The sequence below is a fragment of the Lynx canadensis genome, chromosome A3, assembly GCF_007474595.2.
Source record: "Lynx canadensis isolate LIC74 chromosome A3, mLynCan4.pri.v2, whole genome shotgun sequence".
Lineage (NCBI taxonomy): Eukaryota > Metazoa > Chordata > Mammalia > Carnivora > Felidae > Lynx > Lynx canadensis.
The window spans coordinates 131,274,738-131,299,574 of NC_044305.1; the positions used below are offsets into that span (position 1 = coordinate 131,274,738).

Sequence of the window (24,837 nt, forward strand, 5' to 3'; positions counted from 1 at the left end):
GACAGATGGATCAGCTAGAGAGCATCAGAATGAGGGCGCATCACCCTCACACACACACACACACACACACACACACACACACACACACACACACGTGAGTGCGCACACACGCTCCTCCAGAGCCAGCATCACACATCTGACCGCACGTCAAGTGTCACTGCTGCCCTGGCTCCCCTTTTCTATGTGCAGGCCAAGCTCAAGCCACACCGGATCATTTCCATTCCTTTATGCTTGCCCTCTTCCCTTCTACCGCAGGACCTTTGGACGTGCTCTTCCCTCTACATGGAATCTTCTCACCTCTTCACCTGGTTACCCACTTATTCTTTAACCTAATTCAACCATCACTAACCTCCCTAACTATATCAGTTCTCCCTGCTAGACACTCTTACTGCTCTCTAAGTCTTTTATTTGAAGGATTTATCAGAGTTAGAATGTTCCATTTGTGTGTACAATTCTTGTAAAATCCCTCTTCAGCAGATAGACTCTGTAGGAAGGAAAAGACCATTTCTGTTTAAGTATCCAGCACAGTGCCTGGCACACAATATCCGCTCCATAAATATTTTTTTAAGTTTTTATTTAAATTCCAGTTACTTAACATACAACGTAATATTCGTTTCAGGCGTACAATATAGTGATTCTTCAGTAGTATTTTTAAATAAATGTTTAAATGTCATTTCATGGGTCATAATGCCTGGTTGCAAACACATATTCATCATAGTAAGAATGATAAAAACCCAGCTATAATAAAAATATAATCATCCTAATAAAAAGAAATGAAGCATGTATTAGTGTTAATGCCAACAGCCTTATCAAGAACGAAGCAGGAGGGGAGTCCCCAAGAATGCACTCATTTATGCAACAAGCCATTTCTGAGTGCTTAGCATGTGATACACTGTGGGGATAAACCATGAAGAGATGCCTCTGTTCTCAAAGAGACCAAGATCCAGTAGATAGATAGTGTCTCCAGCAAGGGAAAACAAGTACACAAAATTCAGAACAAGTTGCCCACTGGGGAGGGGAAAGGGATTGGTAAAAGGGAGGATTGTGAATACACACTAAAATGAGACATTCGTACAAGGTTTCAACTCGCAAATGAAAAAGGGGCCTTGGGATATCTCTGTAAAATCGAAGAATTCACCGAACAGAAAATGACCATTCTCTGTAAGTTTCTAATTAATTGCACTATAGCTTCATCTGGTTGTGCTAGTACCTGTCACTAAATCCATGCGGGACAAATATTGCAGAGTGGGGTTGTAATGGTTCTTGCTAAAAAACAAAAACAAAAACAAAAAACCAATTGGCCGTAAGAGACACCACAGCGCATTTCTAGATGGGAACGCAGTGACTGTCATGGGGCACCTGCAGAATAACTCCGTTAACGGTGCTGGACAAGGAAGAAAAGGGGCCGCCAGCCCAGGAGAACCTCAAACAGGTGCCCGAGCCAGAGCCACGTGGCCCCCGGGGACACACCCAGCTCCCTGGCTCTTTATTCCAAAGGAACTCCAGCCATCGGTGCTCCCAGGCAACTTTCCTATTCCATCCATGCTAACTAAAAACAGACAACCACAAATCACTAGGCATTTGAGGAAAAGCAGCAACATAAAAAAGAATGATAAACAGGAGGGGGGAAACTCCACTCCTGAAGAAATTTAAAGATGATGGAGGGTCAGGGCACCAGGGTGGCTCAGTCAGTTAAGCGTCCGACTGCGGCTCAGGTCATGATCTCACGGTTCGTGGGTTCCAGCCCCACGTCGGGCTCTGTGCTGACAGCTCAGAGCCTAGAGCCTGCTTTGGATTCTGTGTCTCCCTCTCTCTGCCCCGCTCATGCTCTGTTTCTGTCTCTCTCTCAAAAATAAATGAATATTTTTTAAACATTAAAAAAGAAAAAAGGAAGTCAGTGAAACGATGCATTCACCATTCTGTGAAACATTATTATCAGCCTCAAATTCTAATTCCAACCAAACCATCAAATGGGAAGCCAAATTTATTTTTTCGTTATTTTTTAAAATGTTTATTTTTTATTTTTGAGAGAGAGAAAGAGCGTGCACGAGGAGGAGAGGGGCAGAGAGAGAGCTCGAGGGAGAGAAAGAATCCCGAGCGGGCCCCACCCTGCCCTCACAGAGCCGGATGCGGTGCTCGAACTCAGAAACCGTGAGATCACGAGCCAAGCCAAAATCAAGAGTCAGGACAACTCAACCGACAGAGCCACCCAGGCACCCGGGAAACCACATTTAAAAAGAGTTCAAGACATGCAAGGATTCGAAGACTTGTCTTCTGTGTCCCTTTTCTGGGAGGCCGCATAAAAAACGACCTCCAGCTTTTAGTTATTTGTAAAGAATAAGTTAAGAAAGAAGAAAACAAGAACCTGGGTAACAGCGGACCTCGTGAGGGCCTCCGAACGTAACAGCTCTGATGCAGGATTTAAGAGCGAGCGGGAGAAGGGCCGACTCCAGGCAAGAGATTCTAGGGAAAAGGGCACCTGCACACAGAGCGAGTCTGGGAAGGCAGAGGCCATGCTAAGGGGGCTCAGTGCAGGGAGTAAACGAGGAGAATCAGAAACGGCTCAACAAGAGAAACTTCTTTCGGACGCAGCGGTGATAGTGCTTAGGAACCAAGTCTCTGCAGCCGGAAGGCGTGGCTTCAGATCCCAACCCCGCCACTTACTAGCTGTGTGACCTTGGGCCAGTGGCTCAACATCTCTCACACGGAGACGATAACAGGACCAGCTCACGGGGCTGCTGTGAGAAGCTAAACGAGTCAGTGTGGGAAATGCTTTTAGGAAAGAACCCGTCACATAAAGTGCCATATAAAGGTCTGTTAAATAAAGAAGAAAACCAATGAACTACATGAAAATCGTGGTCATCCAAATAGAAAAAAACAGATCCCAATGACAGCCAGTTGATATTTTAAAGGCTGTTGAAAACAGCTTAAAATGTCGGAAATATGTGTTAAAATGTTTAAAATATATTTATTTATATGTGTATTTGTATAAATGTAAAATTTAAATATGTATTAATTCTTATTTAAATTTTAGTTAACAGTGCAATACTGGTTTCAGGAGTAGAATTCAGTGATTCATCACTTGCCTGCAATACCCAGTGCTCATCCCAGCAAGTGCCCTCCTTAATGCCCATCACCCATGTAGACCCTCCCCCACCCACCTCCCTCCAGCACCCCTCAATTCGTTGTCTATCGTTAACAGTCTCTTGCGGTTTGTTTCCCTCTCTTCTCTTCCCCCCACCATATGTTCATCTGTTTTGTTTCTTAAACTCCACATATGAGTGAAATCTTTTTTTTGTCTTTCTCTGATTGACTTATGTCGCTTAGCATAATACATTCGAGCTCCCCGCCGTTGCAAATGGCAAGATTTCATTCTTTTCGATGGCTGAGTAATATTTAAGTACATATTAAACGCACCTTTTAAAAGGCACATCAAAGATATTGTTAAGTAAGTATGGGCTTAAAAATAATGAAAGTGATGGTTTCCAAGTGATAGAATCAAGTAAAAGCTTAAGGACAGTGTGTCGGGGTGGGGGACGGGGAGGGGGGGAGCAGAGAGTGGGAAGTACACATTTCTCCTCCTAATGAGGCAAAAGCATCCACGAAAAACACACCTCCCCCAGGAAGAACACATCGGGGAAAAGAACCCCATATATGAGAAAGGCAGAGTCTGAGCACAGAACCAACTAAACCAGGGTGAGATTACACATAAGCGGCAGAGCGTGAGAAACAAGAATGCCTTTGCGCCTGCTCCCTGAGAATCAGCTAGATTCTCCTCCATCAGAGCGGAAGCCTCAGGATAATGTGGAGACAGGTAAACAGACCAGAGGTAGGACCAGGAGACTGTGACCCTCTACCGGGGCTGGTATTTGCTAGTTGATTTTCTAGAAACTGGGTACCTGCAGTGCTTTGATACAAGTCTTCAAAACTAAATTTAAATCTGGACAGAATCACTTCCCGCCCTGCCCCCCCCCCAAATATGCTCCCTCCTAAACGACTGCATTTTAAACCCAGTCCTTTGACAACTTAAAGACAGCAAGAAAGACAACTTTTCAAACCCAAAGCAGCAAGTCTCAAGTAACTGGGCCAGGGTAACCCAGGTTTCTGAGAATTGCTGCTCTTCTAAGAACTGTCGCAATCAAAGCACAGGATGGCCAAGGGGGAGGTATTTTCAAGTACATGCTGCTGGTCGTGAACACAACAGGGAAGAGGAGGCAGGCTTCACGTAACACACTGTCCCACCACATTCCCTCCCCTCCCGGAGCAAGATGGGTTTAGCAGCTTGGGCGAACATTTCATTGCTCAACTGCCCCTCCAGAATTCCAGGCCTTTTGTCTTGAATGAACCTCTGTCGGGAAGGTGGGGGGAGGGGGGGCCGCTGGAGGCAGCAGGTGCGTTGGTGAGGGTGTATTTCTTTGGGCTTCTGTTGCCCAGAGCTACGGTATTCAAACTGAGAACTAGACTTCGTGGGGAAGCTTTCCCGCAGACGTCCCTCAGATCCACGAAGAAGCAGGCAGAGGCTTCTCCGCCCTAATGAGCCACGCGTGACTCCCTTATGGCCCGTTTCACCGGGTGCTGTCCCTGTGTCATTCCGTATTCCGCTACCTCTTCTACTGGTTGGTGAGCCCTTGAACCAAAAAAAACTGACTATGACGCATTCATCACTGAATCCCTGGCACCTAGCACATTTGCACAGAGAGAGCCAGAGGGACAGGACGGGCACACAGAGCCTCCCCTTGGAGGCGCCAGCCGCACAGAGCGCCGTATCTCCAGTCCACACCTTGCCCCCGGCTCCAGACCAGACTTCCAACTACCTTCTAGACACCTCCACTCAGACGGTCCGCAGGCCAATAATGAAGTCCTCACGGGCCCCCACTGCTTCCAAGCCCACCCCGTGACTAGCCTCTAAAGGGGCTGCAGATCTGACGGGGCATCACCTGCTTAAGGACCTTCCATGCCCCCCCGCCCCCATTATCATTACCTGGAGGGTAACGTTCACGGTCCTCGGGAAAGCAGACGCGGCCCCCCGCCATTGGCACCCCTGCTTCCTCCTCTCCTCCGTTTTCATCTGCCACCGCTCCCCTGGTCCTACCACATGCTCCGGGGTCCCCAGGCTCACCATGCTGCCGCCTCCCTCCACGCCTGGCTAACCAATGGCTCCTTCAAGACGCTGCAGAAGACTCACTTTGCCTCGGAAGCATATTTCTGAATCGCGTCTAAGCTCTCCGCCCGCCCGCGCTGAGTCACAAACCCCTCTTCTCTTCCGCACGACGCCTCGCGGGCAACAGCAAGCACGTCGTGTCTGTGACCGAACGAAGCCCCCGTGTGCACCCAAGGTGCCGGAGCTCGGAGTAGGAAGCGAACGTGCCCGATGACGCCCGGACCCTGTGGCTGAGCCTCAGGTCCGAGGCCAGGACTTGAACTCCTAATCCAGCTCCCCTGCCTTAGATGGTCAACACTCTCTGTCACTTCTCCCCCGAGACAGAAACTTCCTCCTTCACATCTGCTGTCCCTTGTCTCCCATCTTGTTGGAATGGGGACTCGGCCCTGGGAGGCGGCCTCGGACTGCCTCTCGACTGCCACCCTGCCAGGAGGAGAGGCTCACTTACCAGGACTTCCTGCCTCTTCTCTCCACCATGGAGGATGGCTCCCCTCACTGCGGGCTCAACTGCCACTAACTGCCCACTGGCCAGGATTCCTGGCCTCTGATTGGGCCCCGTCCCCTGCCAGTCCCTTCGGAAACAGAACCGCTCCTCACAGAGTCCGTGGGGCAAGGCCTTCTTCATTCATTTAACTGAGGCCTGTGGGTTCACGCCCCGGGAGAATCTCTCACTCTGGCCAACACCGCATCCGGCCTCCTGAGCCCCCTCGCAAATCCTCCCGGTCCACATTCTGTTCCCGAGTCCCTCTCCAGACTGGTTGCTCTTGTTTTTGTATGGCCAAGGCTTAGGACAGCCCACAGAGGGCCAAAGCCGTGTTCAGGCTTTACCACTTCTTCCCCGGATCATTCCCACAGCCATTTCTTGAGCCTGGCCACCCCCAGACTTAGCCCCTCGAGTCCATCCTCCACAGGAAAAGATCTCTGGGGTATGTAAGCAGGTCGTACGCTGTTGCTGAAGCTTAAGGTATATAGTTCCAGGGCACGGCGAGGGCACGATGAGGAAAGAACTGAAGGCGGGCGTCGGTGGGGACCACGAAATTTCCCTCCCCAGCAGCAAAGGCTCCGCGAGCCAGACCCATGAGGAGCCGAGAAGCTGGGCCTTCGGTCAGCTGAGCCTGCAGCCTCGGGAGATCCACAAGGAAGCATCCGTGGACAGAGTGGGAAGCAGAAAACTAAATACAGTCATGGGGACGATCCAAAGGGCCCGGCCTAAGGCCTGGGGACCAGGCACAGGGCCGTGGGACCGAGGCAGGACGACAGAGGAGTCAGAGGGTGCAGGAGGAAGACGCGGAATCTGCAGAAGGGGCTTAAGGGGCTTGGGGACAGCTGCAAGGGCTTTTATTGGATACACGTGACCACACCCACCACGAGGACCGTCCAACCGGCGGCCATGGGCACCAATACGACCTTTTCTACTGGCACTAGGGAGCCGTGGAATGCTTTTTAATCACAGAGGTGACAAAACCATTTCCGTGCCTGAGGGAGGAGGGATTCAGGGGGAAGAGGTTAGAAACCACCCAAAATGCTGTTAGCTCTGTCCCAGACGTCTCATCGCTCCCAAGGAGCTGCGGGCCAGCAGAGCAAGCACGGGGGAGGGGCGGAGTGCTGGTCACGTGACACGCATCCGTGCGATGCGCCACCCACCGTGTGTCAGAGTACCTTCTCTCATCTTTGAAACGCAAAAGCAAACTAACCCATTCATAGCAACTTCACTCACATTAATGTTTGAAGACCACACGTTTCTGATCCATCCAGGGTCTTTCATCATTGGAATCTGAAAAAGAAAAACGTGAGAGATCAATCACTGGAAACGTCCTGGAAAGGGACACTGGGACCGACGGCACAGCCTCGTGAATGCACGCAAACCCACTGGCCCATACGCTTCAACGGGGCGAATTTTACGGTATGTATTTCTATCTCAAGAGAAAGCAGCGGCGGTGAGGACATGGTGAGTTCTCTCCGTGTTTGCGGAGCCTGTGAGGTCTGGGTTACCTGGGGCACATGACGAGGTCGTAAGTCTCTCTCCTCCCTCTCTCTGTGTTCACCTCTCCCCCTTCCCCAAGCACACGTGGGGCCATGTGGAGAAATGATGGGAGTCGGGGTCAGAAGGCACGCCGTCAAGGGCTGCCTGCACAGTTCCTTAGCTGTCGCTGCACAAGGCTTGTTTCCTCTTTTCTTTTTTTTAAATGCTTATTTATTTTTGAGAAAGAGAGAGCAGGGGGAGGGGCAGAGAGAGAGAGAGAGACACGGAATCCGAAGCAGGCTCCGGGCTCTGAGCCGTCAGCACAGGGCCCGACGCGGGGCTCGAACTCACGAACTGTGAGATCATGACCTGGACCGAAGTCGGACGCTTAACCGACGGAGCCACCCAGGCGCCCCAAGGTTTGTTTTCCTATCTGTAAAATGGGCGTAACAGTAACCCCAGACCCAACGGCTGTGTTGTAAGCGTTAACGGAGTGCATTCGGGTGGAAGGGGACACGAACGAGCTGGGGAGACTGCCGGTGTGGCCCCCACCTAAGGAAGCAGGGCCTGCGCGGTCTCCTTTTCCTACAGGAGCCCCAGGGGGAGCCCCGAGGTCCGGCCCCCACACTAAGGGACGTGTCACGTTTACGTAGGCCTCAAATCACACTCACGTGATACTCAAAAACATACACGTTCCAAGTTCAACTACGGCAGCCCAGAGTCAACAGCCTTTGAAGCCCCTTTGGCCTGTCTCCCTTGTCCTGTCACCCCCTCACCCTGTCACCCTACCTGCGACCCATTGGACGCATTTAGCTTTTCCAGTCCATGTTGCTGATCGGCTGATAGTTCGTGGTGTTTGTTACTTGATATCACTGTTTATTGGGTTTCTCTCGGGGGGCCATGTACTGAGGGAGACAGTGGGAATGCAGAAGTGAATACAAATGTAAACCTTGCCCTTGAGTCACTCGTAATCTAGCAGGGGGTGGGCCAGAAGACAGGTAGAAAATTTGTCATGGCTGAGGCCACCAGAACAGGCCCAGGGTCCCGTGGGAGCACAGGAGGGAGCCAACAGCTTTCCTGCAGGGAATGCGAGGAATCCCGTGCCATCCACAGAAGGTCTGAGCTGCTTCTGAAGGATAAGGGGGCTCTTGGAGAAGAGAGGAGGGAGAAAGGCCTTTCCCAAGCAGGGAAGAGAGCAAGTTCAAAGAAACAAAGGCATCGTATGTTTGTTTGGGGGAGGCCCCCGTGACGGGAGAACAGTCACTGCAAGGAGACATGAGGGGCCCTCGATAGGTCCACGGTCAGGAGACGTGGGGACCGTGGGGCCATTCTCTCCTTTACAGAAAAGCCCTCCTCAAACAAAATCCTTTGGGAGGCCATACGTAACCAGACAGAACGGGAACTGTTTCAGTCGTATCAGGGAAGGGGCCCAGAGTCCTTGTCTTGGCTGCAGAACCCTGAGCTTCCAGAGAACACAGTCTGAGAACAGTCGATGGGCACAGTGCGAGCCCCAGGGAGTGGGAGGAGCAGACCTGTGTCTTACAGGATCATTCTGACCTCTGATATCGGAGGCAGAGGAGTGAATTTAAAGGCTATTCCAGGGGTGCCTGGGTGGCTCAGTCGGTCAAGCGTCCAACTCTTGGTTTCGGGTCAGGTCATGATCTCACGGTTTCTGGGTTCGAGCTCTGCGTCGGGCTCTGCACTGATAGGATGGAGCCTGCTTGGGATTCTCGCTCCCCTTCTCTCTCTCTCTCTCTCTCTCTCTCTCTCTCTCTCTCTCTCTCTCTCTGTACCTCCCCGGTTTGTGCTGTCTCTGTCTCTCTCAAAATAAATAAATAAACTTAAAAAAAATGTAAAGGCTCTTCCAGCAAAGGATGGTCAGGAGGTGAGCCAAGGAGAGGGCAGGGGGGGCTGAAGAGGGAGGGGTGGCTGAGAGCCCCTCCTCGTGGCGGGAGTGGTGAGTGATTTGGATTGGCTGGGTGGGCGAAGAGGGAGATTTCGAGGGCGACTGAAGTCCCTGGCCTGGGTGCCTAGGTAGATGATGGTATCATTAACTAAATGAGAAAAACCGGAAGGATAAATGTGGGGAGGACTTTTCTAGTATCCTGGAACCACAGCTGGAGTAAGAGGGATAGAGTTTCCTATGACAAGCCCTGGGAAAGGCGGCAGACGCGGGTTAAGGGGTTCCCCCTCCCCACCCCCCACCCCTGCCAAGTCTGGATCTTTGTTGGAAAAGTGGGGCACGAAGATGGGGTTCTTCATCTATACACTGCTTAATGTGGTCCTTAGTTCGGTCCCGATTTCAACAGAAACACTTCTGGGAATCCAGCTACTGGTCCCATTTCAGCTCCTGTGGAATATTACAGCATGCCTCTAAAGAATCATGCAACTTGGATACAGATGTTCTGGACCATCCAACTCAAATTCCTCCTGGAGCACGAGCACGCGCTGGGCACAATGGCTCCACTCACTTCAGATTCACGAGGCCGGCCTGGAAGGCCAAGAGCAGTTTAAATCCACAATGCTTGCATTTGATCCCGATTAAAGACCAAGTTTCACATCGAATACCAAATACGTTCTACTGCCAGGGGAACTCTGAACCCTCCAAGGGTCTGGTTTGATTTCAGAGATTAAACGTAAGCATAAGAACAAAAAATGGCGAACTCGTGTCTTTCAACCAGTAATTTCTCTCAAAATTAAGAAGAAAATGAATAATCTCCTCCCCCCCCCCCAACTGTTTGTCTGCTGCTTTCCAAAATTCTAACGCAGAATTGGAAGTCCAGCCTTCAGAGCCTGTGCGCCACACGGGGAACAGTCACGGTGGACCCCAGACACGAACTTGGGTTTGAACCTCCGTTCTCCCACTAGAGCTGTGTGGCCTTCGACGCAGAATTCCAGCCTCAGTAGTCTCATCTGTGAAGAGAGGGAAACGCTGAAATGGTTTCCTCAGAGGCGACGTCAGAGTGGCGAGATAATATGCCGTGTAAAACAAGAACGCACCACACGCGTATCAGCTGCTGCTCATGGGTGATGACCCTACAGTTCAGACTCATTGTCAGGAATAGATGAGCGTCTTCCCAACAGCTGGGTTGTTCTTCCCTTATTTATACTCTGAGCCGTATAATTTCTCGGGTCCTTCTGTAGGTAGGAGTTGCAGATTCACATTTCTGTTCCAACCCTGCTGAGTAGGACCCCGTGAAATGCACGGTGGCACTCGCCTCATTCGTGGCTCTGTTTTCCATCTCTACATCTTTTTTTTTCCTTTCAGTCCTCATTTAATTTATATGTAGGCAACTGCCGTGGACCGAATGGGTGTGTCCACACCCAATTGAGATGTTGATGCCCTAATCCCCCATTCTATGGTATTGGGGGTGGGGCCATTGGGGGCTGTGAAGGTCATTAGAGTAGAGGCCTCATGAAGGGGGTAAGTGCCTTGTAAGGAGAGATAGGAGAGAGATGTCTCCCTGCCGTGCGAGGACACATCAGGAGGGTGGTTTTCTACAAGCCAAGAATGGGTCTCCCAACAAAACCCCACCATGATGGCACCCAGATCTCGGACATCCAGCCTCCAGAGCTCTGAGAAATGTGTATCGTTTAAGCTCCCCAGTCTATGTGTTTTTGTTAGAGCAGCTTGAGCTGGCTGACAGAGATCCTGTTATGTTTCCAACCATCTTCTGTCCATGGTCATACACAGTGAAGGATACAGACATGATGGACAGATAAATGGGTAGGCCAATGGATACAGAAAAATGGGAGACATGCTTGGGGAACGAACCCAGTCAATGTGCACAGATGCACAGACAGAAGATAGCCAGACCCTTCCCTTCTGTCTTTTCATTTTCTGCTGTGTTTTGCCTGCTCACCTGACCACACTGATCGGTACAGGCTAAGGACTGGTGCAGGTTGAAACAGAACCACAAAGACTGGTCCTAGCCTGGCCAGGGCCTCTGCCAGTTAGAAGTGGAGTCATATGGGGGGCGCCTGGGCGGCTCAGTCGGTGAAGCGTCCGACTTCGGCTCGGGTCGCGATCTCACGGCTTGTGGGTTCGAGCCCCGCGTCGGGCTCTGTGCTGACAGCTCGGAGCCTGGAGCCTGCTTCAGATTCTGTGTCTCCTTCTCTCTCTCTGCCCCTCCCCTCCCCCCCAAAATAAATAAACATTAAAAAATCATGCTATGAGAGTCAAGCGAGAGGCGTACTTGGAGGTGACCAGCACGTACCGTGTGCTTGGGGACGCTGAATTTGAATCTCAGTTGCATACTGATGAAGATCAAGTTCCAGGTCACAGTCCCTTAGGTTCCTCATGGGTTCAGGCTCTGTTACACCCCTTTCCCACCATTTGCTAGAGTTTACATGTATGAGCCCTGGGTCCAAATGCAAATTCAGTCCTGTGTGGCTCCAAAGGTCTTGCTTCAGTTTCGTGGATGGACAAACATTTGGACAGCAGGTTCCCACCAGCACAGAAGGGGGAAGGCGGGATCTCCAGGCAGAAACGCTTCCAGACTGCCAGGCGGAGAGGCCACAGCGATAGTCCAGGCGGTGCCCGTTTGCAAAAGGGGTCCCCTAAAGTTCATTTGTGAACTTATTTTTCAGCAGAGAATAACATTTTCACACAGAAACAGTTCTATCCAAATGAGTTCACTTCTCCGGGGAAGGGGAGGGCAGAGGAATCCACATCAGAGCTGAACAAACAGCAGTCCTTCCGGCTGGAGTCGTAAGAGCACGGAGTTCCGTTTATAAAGCCTCCTTTTGGGGGAAAATTCATTCCAACTCCAACCGAAGTTTCCAGGAAGACACAGGAACGGTCCAGGATACAATGGAAGGACCATTGCTCTGGGGATCCAGCAATTCAGGCTCTAGCTCTGTTTCTCAGGTGCAGGGGGAAATGGAGGAGGCTTGGGCAAAATACTTCCCTTCCTTGGGTCTCGATTTTTCCATCAGCCAAAAGATGGGAGTTGCATCTTTTGGGTGATTCCTCGGCACTTTTTATCTCCAACATTCGGCAAGTCTAAATGTCCACGCCCTCCGACATCATGAGCCCAATGACAAAACCCCCTTTCTTTTCTGTCACTATGACTTGAAATAAAGGAAGATGGTAAGGGACAGTTTGTTCTGGCTGGGGGGCAAGTGGGGTGAAGCGGACGAGGCTGAAATTAGACAAAGTCAGGCCCTAACCTGGGCCCCCCTGAGAGTTCCCCAGACCCCCCCCCCCCCAGAAATGGAGAGAGCATCTGTGGTCCAGGGAATTAGATCTCAGCCCTGGCTATAATATTTAATAATGCTTGGTGGTGAGTAGATCACTTCATGTCTGAGAAATTCCTTTCCTTCAATTACGAAATGAGGTAAATAATACTTCTTCCGCCTTCAAAGCTCGCAAGGGCCGAATGAGCGCTTCCAAAGTCCCAGCTCTCTGACCCACTGTCTGAGCTCATGGGATTACATTGGGCCCCCTTGGATAATCCAGGCTAATCTCCCTATTTTAAGGTCCGTGATGAGTAACCTAAATTCCATATGCAACCTTACTTCTTTTTCTCCATGTAATTAATAATATTCACAAGTTCCAAGGATTAGGATACCTCTGAGGGACCACTGTTGTGCCTGGCACAGCCTCCTGATGGGATCGCCCACATCCCCACGTGCCATCCTGCCGTTCAGTCCCCGTGCTGCAGCCGTGGTCATCTTTGTTGACAGGCTGGTCACATCACTTGAAAATCACTCAAGGAAATATATACAATGTTTACAATGTTTTAACCTCTTCCTTAACTTGGTGAACAAAGTTCCCACCCACCTGTCCAGTCTCATCTCCCTCTTCTTGCTCCTTGTGATCTCTCTGACTCAGTCACCCTGGCCTTTTAACCCTTCCTATTCAACCTACTTCCTCCAGCCACAGGGCCTTTGCACGTGCCGTTTCCTCTGCCTGAGACACATGTCGGCTGATTAGCTACTACTCATTGCCAGACCAGACCACCGCCAAGCGTCACCTCCTCAGAGAGGCTGCCCCTGGCCTCCTCAACTGGATCACATCATAACTGTACCCCCTCACAATACCCTTATCTCTCCTTAATAGCACATAACACAGTTTGCAAGGTTATGTTTGTTTGCCGAATTGTTCACCTAATGACAGTTTCCTCCATAAGGGACAGGGCCTATGGTTCTTATCGTTGTATCCCCAGCAGTGCCTGGCACATAGTAGATATTCAATAAATACGTACCGAATGGAAGAATAACAGCATGATTTTTTCAATATACAGATGAGGACCCTGGAGCTCAGAAGGTCGAGGGACTTAGACAAGGTCACAGAGCTAGCGGTTGGGGGGGGGGGGTGGGTTGTGCGAGCTGGGATGTGACCCAGGTTTCACTGACTTCAAAGTCATGGCATCACGCCGTCTGCATTTCAGTCTGTTGGGGTGGAAGGGGGCTATGCATGCCCTGATTTGTGTGCACTTTTCCTAAGGAAAAGAGGAAGGTGGTGTTGGTCCCCGTGGCTCTTTGGTGGCTTCATGTCTTAGGCCTTTGTCTGACCAACGCTGTGGCCCGTAACCACTAAGGGGAAGTTTTCGCCTGGCCCCGGCACGTCCTCCTGGTCACGCGTGTGAGAGCTGAGCTCGCCCAGGCCTCACCATTGACCGGCAGTGACCGCCCTGCCCCCGTGCCCTGCGGTCACCCAGCCATTTGTCACATAAGTGCACCTGTCCTGGAGGGGTGCTCAGCGCATGGGGGTCCAGGCAGCGGGAACCGCATGGGATACAGGCCCGCAATGGGAGTCGGGGTGTCGGATGACCCAAGGCTATGGGATCCCAGCTTGTGACCATGAGCGTTTGTTCCCTTCCACTGGCCTCAGTATCCCCGTGTGTATCATGAGAGGGCTGGAGTGGACAGAATACGTCCCCTTCCGGCTCGGGCAGTCTGTGTTCTCCTGGGTATCCGTGGTATGCTCTGTGAGTCCACACTGAGCCCGCCCTGCACAGTGTCCTGGGGAAGGGACTTCACTTCCCGGATAGAAACCCCTCCCCACAGAGAAGTGAGCCCGGCACAGGCTCCTCCCCAAGCCCCGTCTTCCACTGCAGCCACTGGACAGACGGACGAGGGGGTCGGCACCCTGCCCGGCTCTGCCCAGGACACCGGCCCTCACCACTGCCACTGCTTCAGGCCCAGACGTGACCCCAGGACTGTGCTCAGCAAAGGAGGCTCGAGCCTCACGTGGGGAGTGTAGGCGGTGTGCATGCACACCCGTGTGCATTAGATGGCCTCGGGTTCTTTGCTGTGGCTCCCAGTGACAGGCCGAGTCCAACAGACCTGCCCTACGATGCACCTATTTATGAAAAGAAGCCGCACAGCCCGTAAACGTATGCACGTGCGTGCGTGTGTCGATACGAGGATAGAATAGGCTGGAAAACAAGAACACAGCCTCCAATCAGAGGGTTCTAATGGGGAAATTTGGTTTAATTTAATTGAAATTAACTTACTACCGGCAATCATTGAGCACCCAGTGTTTGCCAGGCACTGGCAATGACAGGAGTTAGGAATCCAGAAAAACGGAAGAGCCGGTCCGGTGCTCTGGGAAGGGCCAGGAGCCCGGGGAAGACCCCAGGGAGGGCGAGGGTTAGACCCCAGGGTTCTCAGGGCAATGACTTCAGGCTGCTTGGGCGCTCGAAATCCTGGCCTCCAAGCCTGGAAGACTGGTTGTTCCGAGTCTACCAGTGGGCAGCCCGGAGCCACGCCATCCCCCAAGCAGCGCAGTGGGTCCCGAGGCCTCTCCAGGGACGGGGGTGCAGGTTGTACAACACCAGCTCCGTGGCGGAGAGACAGATTTGGAAACATTAGAGGAAACAGAGATAAAGATTCTTTTCCTTCATAGCTTCTCGGTGCCCGTATGTCACTGTACATCACCAGTCTCCAAGAGGAAACATAGAAAGTGGCATTTCCCCAAACTGCGCAATCTTGAAACCCCCTTTTCACTGAATAAATGGTGGGGGTTGTTAAGTCAGGGAACTTAGTTTGGAGAAATTGTGCCACAGAGGTAACAGGAGTTGTGTCCAACGCCGGGGGCCATTCATGCAGCCTTCCCACCTCCTCCAACCCCCCCACCCCCAGTGGAGGATAAGGTAGCAGCTTCAAGAAAACCATGTCTGGGGGTGCCTGGGTGGCCCAGTCGGTTGAGCGTCTGACTCTCGATCTCGGTTCAGGTCATGATCTTACGGTTTGTGGGTTCGAGCCCCATGTCCAGCTCCTCATTGACAGCACGGAGCCTGCTTGGGATTCTCTCTCTCCCTCTCTCTCTGCCCCTCCCCTGTTCATACACTATAAATAGATAGATAGCTATATGATACATGATAGATAGATAAATAGATACTTTAAAAAAAAAGAACGCAAGTCTGAATGGGGAGACTCATGGAAGGAGCGAGAGGAGGTAAAATAGTGAGACAGGAGTAGATGTTTCTGCACTGAGGCCATAGTGAGGGACGGTGACCCAGCCCGCCCGCCCAGCTTGCTCGTCACACTGTCCTTGCTGCAGAGACCCCTGGGCACGCACCAGGAATCCCTTCTTCACCAGGCCAGGCCGAGCAAGCCAAGGTCTGTCTTTCTCAAGCAACCCCTTTACGTGCTGTATTAACCACGTGTTTTATCTTCTGCATTTTTTTTTAATTTTTTTTTTAACGTTTATTTATTTTTGAGACAGAGAGAGACAGAGCATGAACGGGGGAGGGTCAGAGAGAGGGAGACACAGAATCGGAAACAGGCTCCAGGCTCGGAGCCATCAGCCCAGAGCCTGACGCGGGGCTCAAACTCACGGACCGCGAGATCGTGACCTGGCTGAAGTCGGACGCTTAACCGACTGAGCCACCCAGGCGCCCCTGCATTTTGATGCTCTAATATTTAGGACCTTGCTGACCATGAAGAGACTGCCCCCTCCCCCAGACCTGCCAAGGAGAGAAACCAGTATCATCTCCACACCACAGAGGACTTACTCTTGTGACTAAAAAGGAATATCAGCAATATTTGTTTATTTTCTTAAGAATAAAAAACTCGGGGCGGGGGGGGGGGGCGCCTGAGTGGCTCAGTCGGTTAAGCGTCCAACTTCGGCTCAGGTCATGATCTCGCGGTTTGTGGGTTTCGAGCCCTGCATCGGGCTCTGTGCTAATGGCTCAGAGCCTGGAGCCTGCTTCAGATTCTGTGTCTCCCTCTCTCTCTGCCCCTCCCCTGTTCATGCTCTCTCTCTTTCTCAAAAACAAGTAAACATTAAAAAAAAAAAAAAAAAAAAAGAATAAAAAACTCAGGGCGCCTGGGTGGCTCAGTCGGCTAAGCGTCCTAGTCTCGATTTCGGCTCAGGTCATGATCTCACAGTTCGTGAGTTCGAGCCCCAGGTCAGGCTCTACGCTGACAGCACAGAGCCTGCTTGGGATCCTCCTTCTCTCTCTCTCTCTCTCTCTCTCTGTCCCTCACCACTCGTGCTCACTCACTGTCTCCCTCAAAATAAATCAACTTAAAAACCAAAAAAGAATAAAAAAACTCTTACTAGTGACCCAGCTGAAATCCAGCTTTCCATGATCGGCTTTTTTGGATCCCAGAGCTCGGTGACATTTATGAGAAGTGAGAATTTCTTTCCTATGCAAACCAACCAACAAATCCAGAGCCCGTAATTCAACCACCTCCTTGACAAGGCACTCACACTTGGCCACCATCCACCTGCTGTCCATCTGGTACCGCGGGGCCAGGTACCAGACCACGAGGAACAGCCCTAAGCCCCAGAACCTGCTGGAATCATTCACACCAGCCAATCCTACGCCCACTTACCCTACCTGCCATTCGTTCCCCGTGGAAACCACAGTAAAGGCTCCTGCCCACGTTTCTCTCCTTGCTCCCTCTGCTTCGACCTGTGGCCCCACGTGGAGTGTCATGCCTCCCGTTTCTAGGGATCTGTGAGTATTACAAAATTCTTCCTTCGTGACAGTCATTTCCGTGTCTGTGTGTCTTACCACACCTGAGGAAAATAACTCTTAGGTGGCCTCAGAACATCTGTCATCCTAGTGCTGCAAGACCGGAAGGTGAAACTCCGCAGAAACAGCCCTGGTAACACCAGGGCATTGAATGCCCAGGGGGGATTACGCAAAATAGTCAAGGGACAGCTTCAGCACTGCCACTGATGAAACCAAACAGATACGCAAGCAACCAGAAAGGACACATCAGCCCTGGATACACCAATGGGTGATACAAGTAGATTTTTATGGGGTAACTACAATAGAGACTCTAGAATCTGACAGGCTTGAGCTCAAATCCTAGACCCATCACAATCTCAATGTGTGGCCTTGACCTGGTCATGTAACTTTTCTTGTGCTCCAGATTTTTCAACCCTAAAATGGGGATAAGAATATATTGTAATTATATGGAGGATTAAATATGGATGAAGTTAAAGCACTTAGCACAGACACCATTGTACATTATGCATTCAGTAAATGTCATATAGGGGCGCCTGGGTGGCTCAGTCTGTTAAGCATCTGACTTCGGCTCAGGTCATGATCTCGTGGCTCCTAGATTTGAGCCCCGTGTTGGGCTCTGGGCTGACAGCTCAGAGCCTGCTTCGGATCCTTTGTCTCCCTCTCTCTGCACCCCTCCCCGACTCGCACTCTGTCTCTCTCTCTCTCTTTCTCAAAAATAAACATTAAAAACTTTTTAAATTTTTTTTTTCAACGTTTATTTATTTTTGGGACAGAGAGAGACAGAGCATGAACGGGGGAGGGGCAGAGAGAGGGAGACACAGAATCGGAAACAGGCTCCAGGCTCTGAGCCATCAGCCCAGAGCCTGACGCGGGGCTCGAACTCCGGGACCGCGAGATCGTGACCTGGCTGAAGTCGGACGCTTAACCGACTGCGCCACCCAGGCGCCCCAAAAACTTTTTAAATAAAAAATAAATGCTGTATATTATTATTATCACTACTATATTTATAAATGGCATTACTGCAGATCTGGTGCAGTTACTCATTCTTTTTTTTTTTAATTTTATTTTTTTGAATTTACATCCAAATTAGTTAGCATATAGTGCAACAATGATTTCAGGAGTAGATTCCTTAGTGCCCCTGACCCATTTAGCCCATCCCCCCTCCCACAACCCCTCCCGTAACCCTCAGTTTGTCCTCCATATTTATGAGTCTCTTCTGTTTTGTCCCCCTCCCTGTTTTTATATTCTTTTTGTTTCCCTTCCCTTATGTTCCTCTGTTTTGTCTCTTAAAGTCCTCATACGAGTGAAGTCATCTGATTTTTGTCTTTCTCTGACTGACTAATTTCACTTAGCATAATACCCTCCTGTTCCATCCACGTAGTTACAAATGGCAAGATTTCATTCTTCTTGATTGCCGAGTCATACTCCATTGTATATACAGACCACACCTTCTTTATCCATTCATCCATCAATGGACATTTGGGCTCTTTCCATACTTTGGCTATTGTTGATCGTGCTGCTATAAACATGGGGGTGCATGTGTCCCTTTGAAACAGCACACCTGTATCCCGTGGATAAATGCCTAGTAGTGCAATTGCTGGGTCGTAGGGTAGTTCTATTTTTAGTTTTTTTGAGGAACCTCCATACTGTTTTCCAAAGTGGCCGCACCAGCTTGCATTCCCAGTAATTACTCATTCTTATTGACTATCCATTGTGTGGGCCACCTGGGCCAGGGGTTGTGGACACACTTGAACGTCGAGAAACCAGTGAGGACTAGATTAGTCAAGTCCGATCATACATCGATCAAGCATTTGCTACATTCCACGCTCTGTGCTAAGTACCTAGTTCATCACTGGGGCAATCACCAAAATGACTAAGACACGATCACCCAAGTCATTCATAGTCTAGCAGGAAAAACGGTGCAGAAACGAATCTGAATACCCTACCTAGCGAATGCTATCGTGGAAGCATGAACCAAGTGCTGGGGTAGTTCCGAGGGACGACGATCTCCTAGGGAGAGATGAGGGAGGCTCAGGAACGCCATCGCAGAAGAGCTGGGTGCTGACAATCGAGCAGGAGTTCACCAGGCCGACAAGGAAGGGTGTGGCCAGCGGAAGTAAAGGCACGTGCACAAGGAGTCTTAAATAACGGCGTCGTCAGCCAGCGAGGAGACAAACACAGAGTGAGCGCGGAGAGCAGAGCTGAGGAGGAGCAAGGACTCTGCCATTCGGGAGGAGGACCTGAGGACTGAGACGGACAGAACTGGGGTGTCGCGGAGGTGTTTTGTCCCAGAAGTGACAGTGGGATACCAGCCGAGGCTACAGGGGATCAGCCTGGGGGCCCAGGGGTGCTCAGTGGCTCTGGGAGCAGGCAGGCAGCCGCCAATGACAGCCGCCACCGAGGGAGTGGCGACCTCGTGCTGAGAGATGCACTGGGCGCCTGCTGGGCACGTACACGTGTGTCTCTGGAGGCCTCGCACCTCCGTGAGATGCAGTTCCACGCGCATCCACCTGGAAATGAAGAAGCGAAGGCGCAAAGCAGCATCACGTGACCTGCCCAAGGTCACACGCAGCAGAAGCGGCCAAGCTGTGAACGAGCCCAGGTCTGTCCAACCCTTTCCCTCCAGAGGGGCAGGGGGCTGTTGCAGTGGCCCATCAGGAGGGCATGAGGGGTGGCGGTGGGCCAGGCCAGAGAGAGCACACGGTGGGACAGAGGTCAGCGTGAGAGCCTGGGAAGTGGGGACACACACCCACGGGCACTGCACCACCAGGCTGAGGTCGGTTAAGCCTAAAGGGGCCCCGGGGTGTAGCGCTGTGCCCCTGCCCTTGGGCAGATGCTGGGGGCCCCACGTGGGGGAGAACAAACTGAACGGCAGGTAACTGGACACCAAGCCCGCAGCACCCAAGTCACGCCCGACACAGAGTGACCAGTAGAGGCTACTTAAAGGGACTTCAACTATGCATCAGGGTGATGACCTGAGGCCACATATCCGGCTTCTCAATGTGGAATAAGGACGTGCACCTGCCATGTGCTAGGTGCTCCCATATTCAATTCCTGTCCTTCTTCTCTAAGCACTATGGGCATTACCGTCCTGGGTTCTTTTTAATGTTTATTTATTTATTTGAGAGACGGAGAGAGAGACGGAGAGAGAGAATCCCAAGCAGGCACCGCTCTGTCGGCACAGAGCCCGACGCGGGGCTCAAACTCACAAACCGCGAGATCGTGACCCGAGCCAGAAATCAAGACTACGACACTTCACCGACTGAGCCAGCCAGGCTCCCCGTCCGGCCAAGTTTCAGAAAGGTTGAGTCGTTTTTCCCAAGGCCGCACAGCTGACATGCTCTTTCCCCCCTAAACCTTCACTCAGCTGGACAGCTCCTACTCACCCTGCGCCTCCTTTGTCACGCCCAGCCACCTCCTGCGACCTATCACGTCCTCATCACCTTGCTCACACCTCAGTGCTCGCACTTGTCGCACTGCCTGACCGGTCTGTCCCCCACCAGACCAGCCGGTTTTATTCTTCCTGTTCCTCAGAGCCTGGCACACCGTGGCCTCTCGGTGACCATTGACGGAACGGATGAGCATCGCGACCGCAGGTGTGGTCAGCCAGCAGACAGGCTGTATTTATAGCTCACAGACTGTAAACTGACAATTTCTCAGTGTATCTGAAGGACTACCTGTGGACGCGGCATTTTACGGGGGACAGAGTTTGAGGAGAAGGTAAGAGGTAGCCTCAGGACCGGGTGTGAAGGTTGGGCTTCCATCGCCTCCCTATTCTGTGGTCTCTCTTTTGAACACCTTCCAGGGGCTCCTGACCCCCTTGCGTCTATGAAGGTGCTTGGGCCTGTGGTGTGGTCCAACCCAAACAGACATCCTCCAAGGCTTGGAAGCCATGTTGGCCACTAAATCAAATCTCATGAATTCACACCAAGCAGAGCGTGGGAGCATATAACATATTCTATTCTTTTCATTGATCTGTAATGACCATCTCAGCAAGAAAGTACTCCCTAAAAAGGTCTTTATGCGGATGCCTTTTTTTAAATAAATTTTTTTAATGTTTTTATTTTTATTTTCGAGACAGAGAGAGACAGAGCGTGAGCAGGGGAGGGGCAGAGAGAGAGGGAGGCACAGAATCCGAAGCAGGCTCCAGGCTCTGAGCCCGTCAGCACAGAGCCCGACGCGGGGCTCGAACTCACAGACCGCGAGATCATGGCCTGAGCTGAAGTCGGATGCTCAACCGGCTGAGCCACCTAGGCGCCCCTGGATGCAATTTTTTTTTTTTAAGTTTACTTATTTATTTTGAAAGAGAGAGAGAGCACGAGCAGGGGAGGGAGACGAGAGAGGATCTCAAGCAGGCAGCGCAGAGCCCGACGTGGGGCCGGCACTCACCAACCGTGAGATCATGACCTGAGCCGAAAGCAACGCTCAGATGCTTAACCGATTGAGCCACCCAGGCGCACCTATTTGGATGTATTTTTTTTTTAAATATAATTTATTGGCAAGTTAGCTAACATACAGTGTATACAGCATGCTCTTGGCTTCGGGAGTAGATTCCCATGATTCATCACTTACATACAACACCCAGTGCCCATCCCAACAAGTGCCCTCCTCAATGCCCATCACCCATTTTCCCCTCCCCCATCCCCCCAACCACCCTCACTTTGTTCTCTGTATTTAAGAGTCTCGTATGGTTTGCCTCCCTCTCTGAAACTATTTTTCCCCTTCCCTTCCCCCATGGCCTTCTGTTAAGTTTCTCAAATTATGGATGCATTTTTATTTTTTTTATTATTTATTTTTAATGTTTCTTTTTGAGAGAAAGAGAGTGCCAGTAGGGAAGGCACAGAGAGAAGGAGACCCACAATCCGAAGCGGGCTCCAGGCTCTGAGCTGTCAGCACAGAGCCCCACATGGGGCTCAAACCCACGAGCTGTGAGATCATGAACTGAGCCGAAGTCAACTGACTGAGCCACCCAGGCGCCCCCATGGATGCATTTTTAAAGAGATACAGGGGTGCCTGGGTGGCTCAGTCGGCTAAGCGTCAAACCTTGGCTCAGGTCATGATCTCGCGGTCCGTGAGTTCGAGCCCCGCGTCGGGCTCTGTGCTGACGGCTCAGAGCCTGGAGCCTGTTTCGGATTCTGTGTCTCCCTCTCTCTCTGACCCTCCCCTGTTCATGCTCTGTCTCTCTCTGTCTCAAAAATAAAGAAACGTTAAACAAAAATAATAATTAAAAAAAAAAATAAAAAGAAATACGGACCACACCATATGCTGCAGATGAATAATGGTTCCAAAGTGCTAGAAGACCACCTGTTCACGAGAGTGATTTAAAGGAGGCTCAAAGTGCAGGGGAGAGTATGATCTTGGGCTGTGGGCCCGAGAAATGACCTCAGGCACGTAGCTGACGCGCCAAAGGCAGCTCATATACAGCATTTATACTCTTTAAAGTTTCATGACGGAACTCTGTTCACAAAATGCAAAGCCTGGACCGTATCCAGAACCACACAGGTTTCCGGTGAGAAGGAGCCTAATAAACAAAGTTCATTGCATTTAAGAAGAGCCAGCAGCCACCCCCCGAAGAGCACCGAGAATTTCAGAACCACAGGAGAAAGGAATTCTGCCCGTGTTTCCAAGTGTGGATGTGGGGGCATCGGGCACGTTCAGAGTCGCGTTTTGAAAACGAATCTCAGCCCCAAAGCGGGTGGGTTTCTCTCCAGAAACAACTACCAAGAGCACGAGGAAGCTGCTGCCTCTGGAGATACCCCACCCACGTGTTCTTGGATTTCTCGGAAGAGGAGGGTGATCTGGGAGCCTGTCACCGTGGTTCGGATTCTGGGAGGGACTTTTCAATAAAGAACTCAGAGGAAGCCCCTGACCCTGAGTACATCCAGTCCCTTCCAAGAAAGCATCCGGTCTCCTGAGACATGTTGGAAAGCAGGCAGCAAACAAGAGGCCGTGACATCAGCGGAATCAGGATAAGGCGGGACACGGCACGTCCCCGACACGCCAGAGCTGAGCTGACCGGGACACAGCCAGCCACACCCCTAGAGAGTCAGGGCCACAGGGAGGGGCACGAGAGGGACAGGTTGCCTGTTGCTTGGAAGGAGAGGACACTGTGGCCAGTGCTGAACACAGCGCCACCCCCTGGCCACCGCTGGCCTGCCATCGGCCGGCCGAGACAGAGCACAGCCAGGAGCTTCCAGGCTGGGGAAGCAGGGAAGCTGGGCCTGCCCTCTCCCTCCACTGAGGGCTGCCTCCGGACCCGAAGTGGGGCTTGCTCCTGGCCTGGTGACAGGAGGGTCACCCGAGGGGCTTGGTACCCCGCTCTGCCGGTGCCCACAGCCATCCAGGCCGACCTAATTCGGTGTGAGTCAGGTTTTCAGCCAAGACAGCCAAGCAAACCCTTCCCTCCTCACCCCACCCCTGAACGGTGGCCTTTCCCTGTGCCCAGGCCAGCCCCCAGCAGGCCAGGAAGGAAACCGCAGGTCTCCACGGCTCAGCAAACACAGCCTCCCAGTACCGGGAGGGCAGAGAGAATTCCTAAGTCGTGACACACAGACGCAGGCAGGCGGTGGGCTTGCCGGCCAAGGCTGGGAGAAGCGGGAGCCGAAGCCTGGACTACGGAGGGGTCAGGGGGTGCCGCTTCCCGTCCCCGTCATCAGCCACAGGCCTCCAGGAGCTGCGGTCGCTCCGGCGGCGGCCAGACGGAGCTCAGGACTGCCGCAAACACACGAGCGGGGCGAGCCTTCCGGAAGATGCAGGAGGCTGGCCTCTGGTCTCAGGGCTGCCCCTCCGAACGAAAGCTCTGCTTATCAAGAGGGACCGGCCGGGGGCTCCACAGAGACAGGCATCATCCTTCCGGGGACTCAGCCTCTGCGGCTGTTCCCACGAGTCACAGCTCCATGCTCGGGGGGGCGAACGCCTTCTCCGGGCCAGAGGCTAGAGATGCTGACCTGGGGAACCGGTGGGGGAGGGAGGACAGCGTGGCGGGAGCACAGGGAGGGTGGCACACGGGAGCACGGCTGAGCTCAGCTGTGAAGGTGAATCGGGATTCTGGAGGCCAATCAGGGAACCGGGAACGGCACAGGGAGACCGGGCACGAGGGTGTCAAAGCTCAGGGCAGCAGCTCCGACAGGCCTGTGACCTGCCATGGGGCCAAGAAGCAGCCCCCTGGGGGCCGCTCTGGGCTAACGGTGCTGTGCATAGAGCCGGAAGTCAGGCTTCGGTCCTCTTTCTCCCTCCTTTGACCTGAAAGCCTCTGGCTTTCCTTTTTTTTTTTTTTTTTTTTTTTTTTTTTTAAGATATATATTTCTATTTTGTTTTTATTTATGTACTTATTTTTAAAATTTTTAATGTTTGTTTTTGAGAGACAGAGAGAGACAGAGCGTAAGCAGGGGAGGGGCAGAGAAACAAGGAGACAACAGAATCCAAAGCAGGCTCCAGGCTCTGAGCTGTCAGCACAGAGCCCGACACGGGGCTCGAACTCACAAACCGTGAGATCATGACCTGAGACAAAGTCGGACGCTCAACCGACCGAGCCACCGAGGCGCCCCGAGCCTCTGGCTTTCCTGAAGTCGTTGTACCATGGCTTAGGGATTCAGCCTGCCTTCCCAGTGCAAGGCACAGAGCAAAGCACTCTGTTTGCTGCGTGCAGCTGGCCTCTCAATACATCACCGATTTTCCCATCTCTGCGGGGTCAATCCAATCAACAACAAAAGGCTCTTGCTTCGTTTTGTTTGTTTGTGGCATTTCCAAGACCTCCCTGCGATCCGATCCCCCTGCCG

The 24,837-nt window shown here is 51.9% G+C and overlaps 1 protein-coding gene across 2 annotated transcripts in view; it reads right to left on the reverse strand.

Moving 5' to 3' along the window:
- Positions 1-24,837, reverse strand: part of LPIN1 (lipin 1) — a 130,665-nt gene that overhangs the window by 87,523 nt on the left and 18,305 nt on the right. For both annotated transcript variants that reach the window (XM_030311623.1, XM_030311624.1), the window contains exon 2: positions 6,879-6,935. In XM_030311623.1, coding sequence (XP_030167483.1) covers positions 6,879-6,935 — 57 coding nt within the window. The remainder of the gene's footprint in view (positions 1-6,878; positions 6,936-24,837) is intronic.